This window comes from Camelina sativa, chromosome 9 (assembly GCF_000633955.1).
Source record: "Camelina sativa cultivar DH55 chromosome 9, Cs, whole genome shotgun sequence".
In the NCBI taxonomy this organism is placed as follows: Eukaryota; Viridiplantae; Streptophyta; class Magnoliopsida; order Brassicales; family Brassicaceae; genus Camelina; species Camelina sativa.
In genome coordinates this window covers 25,654,609-25,657,300 of record NC_025693.1, presented here as the reverse complement: position 1 = coordinate 25,657,300, position 2,692 = coordinate 25,654,609, and the positions used below count along the sequence as shown (strand labels likewise).

The following is a 2,692-nucleotide window of genomic DNA, read 5'->3' as shown; positions in this document are numbered from 1 at the left end:
TTACTCATGGTTTTCAATATTGATAACGCGCGAACCTGAGTTTCTTGAATATAAAATAAAAACATCAAAACAAAGGAGATGAATATACTATATATAAAAAGAGCAGGTGAAAATGAAATGGGATACAAGTCAAAACTTATTATGACGAGAGTGTACGTATTTGAAGGGAAAAAAGGTGAGAAAAATGTGTAGCATAAGAGAGATTCAGAGAAGGTTTTTCCCAAGTCTGTCATCCATCTAATTCTGGTCTCATCTTTGACTTCATTTTCTTTCATATATTTATGAATACTACTATACTACTTAGGGAATGTTACTAAATTATAATGAACCGGTTAATTGCAATATTGAAAGCAAATGAACCATTCAAGTTCTTTGGTCAAACATGGGCAGCAGCCATATATATATGTTGAATAAGTTTTTTTTTGCTTAATAATTTTGCTGTCGTTTTCAGTTTATCATTAATTTCCTCTCTTTTTCTTTTTTTTTGGGACTTTTCGTCAAATCAATCTTCTACTTCTCTTTATTACAAAACCGGAAGAACTCCCTACGAAAGTACATGCATCATGCATGCGCGTTTAGAATCCATGAATCATTATTTTCATCAATTTCTCAAAAAAATATAACAAATCTTGTTGCTACATTACTAGAATTCTTACACGTTTATCATACAAATGAAATTCATTGATATATACAGTGCGGTATAATCATAAAAAGTTCTCTGAACTGCAGTTATTTTCCACTTTTAATAAGATGTAATCTAAAAATAACAAAATAGTTTGCTGAATATAATTAACAAAATAAGAGCGTATGATATATATATCCAAAAGAATATGAATGGTGAGGTTGAAAAACTTATTGTAGAAATATTAATTAAAGTCTTTGACAAAAAACGAAAAAAAAATATACTATTAATTAAAGATCTATAATAGTTTCAGTTTTCAAGATTATAGCGTAAGTTTTGATGATGAACATAGTATTGTGTAAAGGTAATTTTTGGTTTTATGGTTGTAGATTTTTTTCTTCATTATTAGATTATAGTAGCAAAAAAAACTAATATTACTATGATTTGATTCTTAATTGACCTATCGACGATGATGGGTGGTTGACGACACATTACTTATTAGTCTAAATTGTATTTTAACGAAAATAAGGATAGTTTTTTAATGAGGAAGGTCTAGGTGAAAAAAGAGTTTATAGAAAAACATTGAACTCTTTACTCTTAGATATTGCATACTTCTTTGTTCAAGAAAAAAAAAAAAGATATTGCAAACTTAGTCAAACATTAAAATTGGAAAGTTCAACAAATCAGAAATTCACAGTTTAAAAAAAAAAAACAATTTTGGAAACATAGACCTTATAGTATAATTTGCATTGTTATATATGGCCAAAAGATTTAATTTTCTTTATATTATTCACACTACTTTTGCATCATACGAGCGGTTGTTGCATGACTAATATTAAATCTCCCATATATTATAATACTACACACATACATACACATCGCAGTAGTTGTGGTGTATTTAAATATTGAAACGGTCCAAATAATTCAATTCAAATTTTCTTTTTGAGAATCTTTAAAAGGTATAATAACAGTAAAGATTTTCTAATTTTAAAACATATCTTAATTAAATGACAAATAACACTCTTTTGTTTTCCATTTTCATTCATATAGATACTAATAAATTTCCTTTTTTCAAAAACAAATCTAATAATAATGTCTTTGTAATAACACTCGTATGTATGTTTTACAAAACATTTAATGTCTTGTAATAAATTAAAAAAAAAAAATCAAAACAAAGACAAAGAAAAAAGAAACGTGGACACTCGAACATGTATATATATAAAAACGCATCTTCTTAAGCCTAATCTCTCTCTCACTAATTTTTTTGTAATTTACTGTTTTGTCTCTCCCCTAATAAATCTCAAAAACGTCTTCTTCTTCCTTCTTCTCTCTGTTCTAATTACAGAGTCTTTTGTTGAAAGAGTTTTTTTAAAATGAACCAATCCAATTCAGTATCGACGACGACGACGACAAAGACAACAGTCAAACTCAACCTCTGTAGATGAAGAGGTTCATCAACTCAACCGTGACGTTTCCCGTCACCGTCACCGTCGCCGTTATCTTCCTCCTATTGTCTCCCGTCGTCACCTCCTTAGGTTCAGGCTCAACATACGCCGTCGTTTACGGCTCCGACACCGTCTGCGCTTTAATCTCCGGCCAACCCGCGCAGCGTATACTCTGTTACGACACGCGCCGTCGTACAAACGTCACTCTAAACCCCGGCGTATCATTCTCCTCGATCGCCGCCGGAGATAACCTCCTCTGCGGTATACGCTCCGGTGGTTACAGCCTTCTCTGTTGGGACAACATAGGAAGCTACACTCTCGATCCCAAAAGAATCTACCTCAACGACACCGTTTTGCTCCAGAGTCTCTCCGTCGGCGATAAACAAATCTGCGCCACCGTCAACGGCACAGGTTCAGTAAAATGCTGGAGAGGCTCCGACCAATCGAAACCTCCGACGAACGAGAAGTTCCGGTCAATTTCATCCGGCGTTGGTTTCTCCTGCGGCGTTTCAATTCCTAACAACCGGATCCTTTGCTGGGGATCCGATTCGACCAAATCGGGTCGGATCCAAACCGGATTCGGAAACACGACGATGATGACCATATCCGCAGGTGAATCACACGC

General features: G+C 33.7%; 1 protein-coding gene across 2 annotated transcripts in view; it reads left to right on the top strand.

Moving 5' to 3' along the window:
• The window catches only part of LOC104712244 (putative serine/threonine-protein kinase-like protein CCR3), a 4,178-nt gene continuing 3,354 nt past the window's right edge, over positions 1,869 to 2,692 (top strand). The window contains exon 1 of one of the 2 annotated variants that reach the window (XM_010429097.1): positions 1,869 to 2,499. In XM_010429097.1, coding sequence (XP_010427399.1) covers positions 2,064 to 2,499 — 436 coding nt within the window. In that variant the 5' untranslated portion in view covers positions 1,869 to 2,063. Of the gene's footprint in view, positions 2,680 to 2,692 lie in introns of both variants that reach the window. The other variant, XM_010429096.1, reaches the window with a different exon arrangement.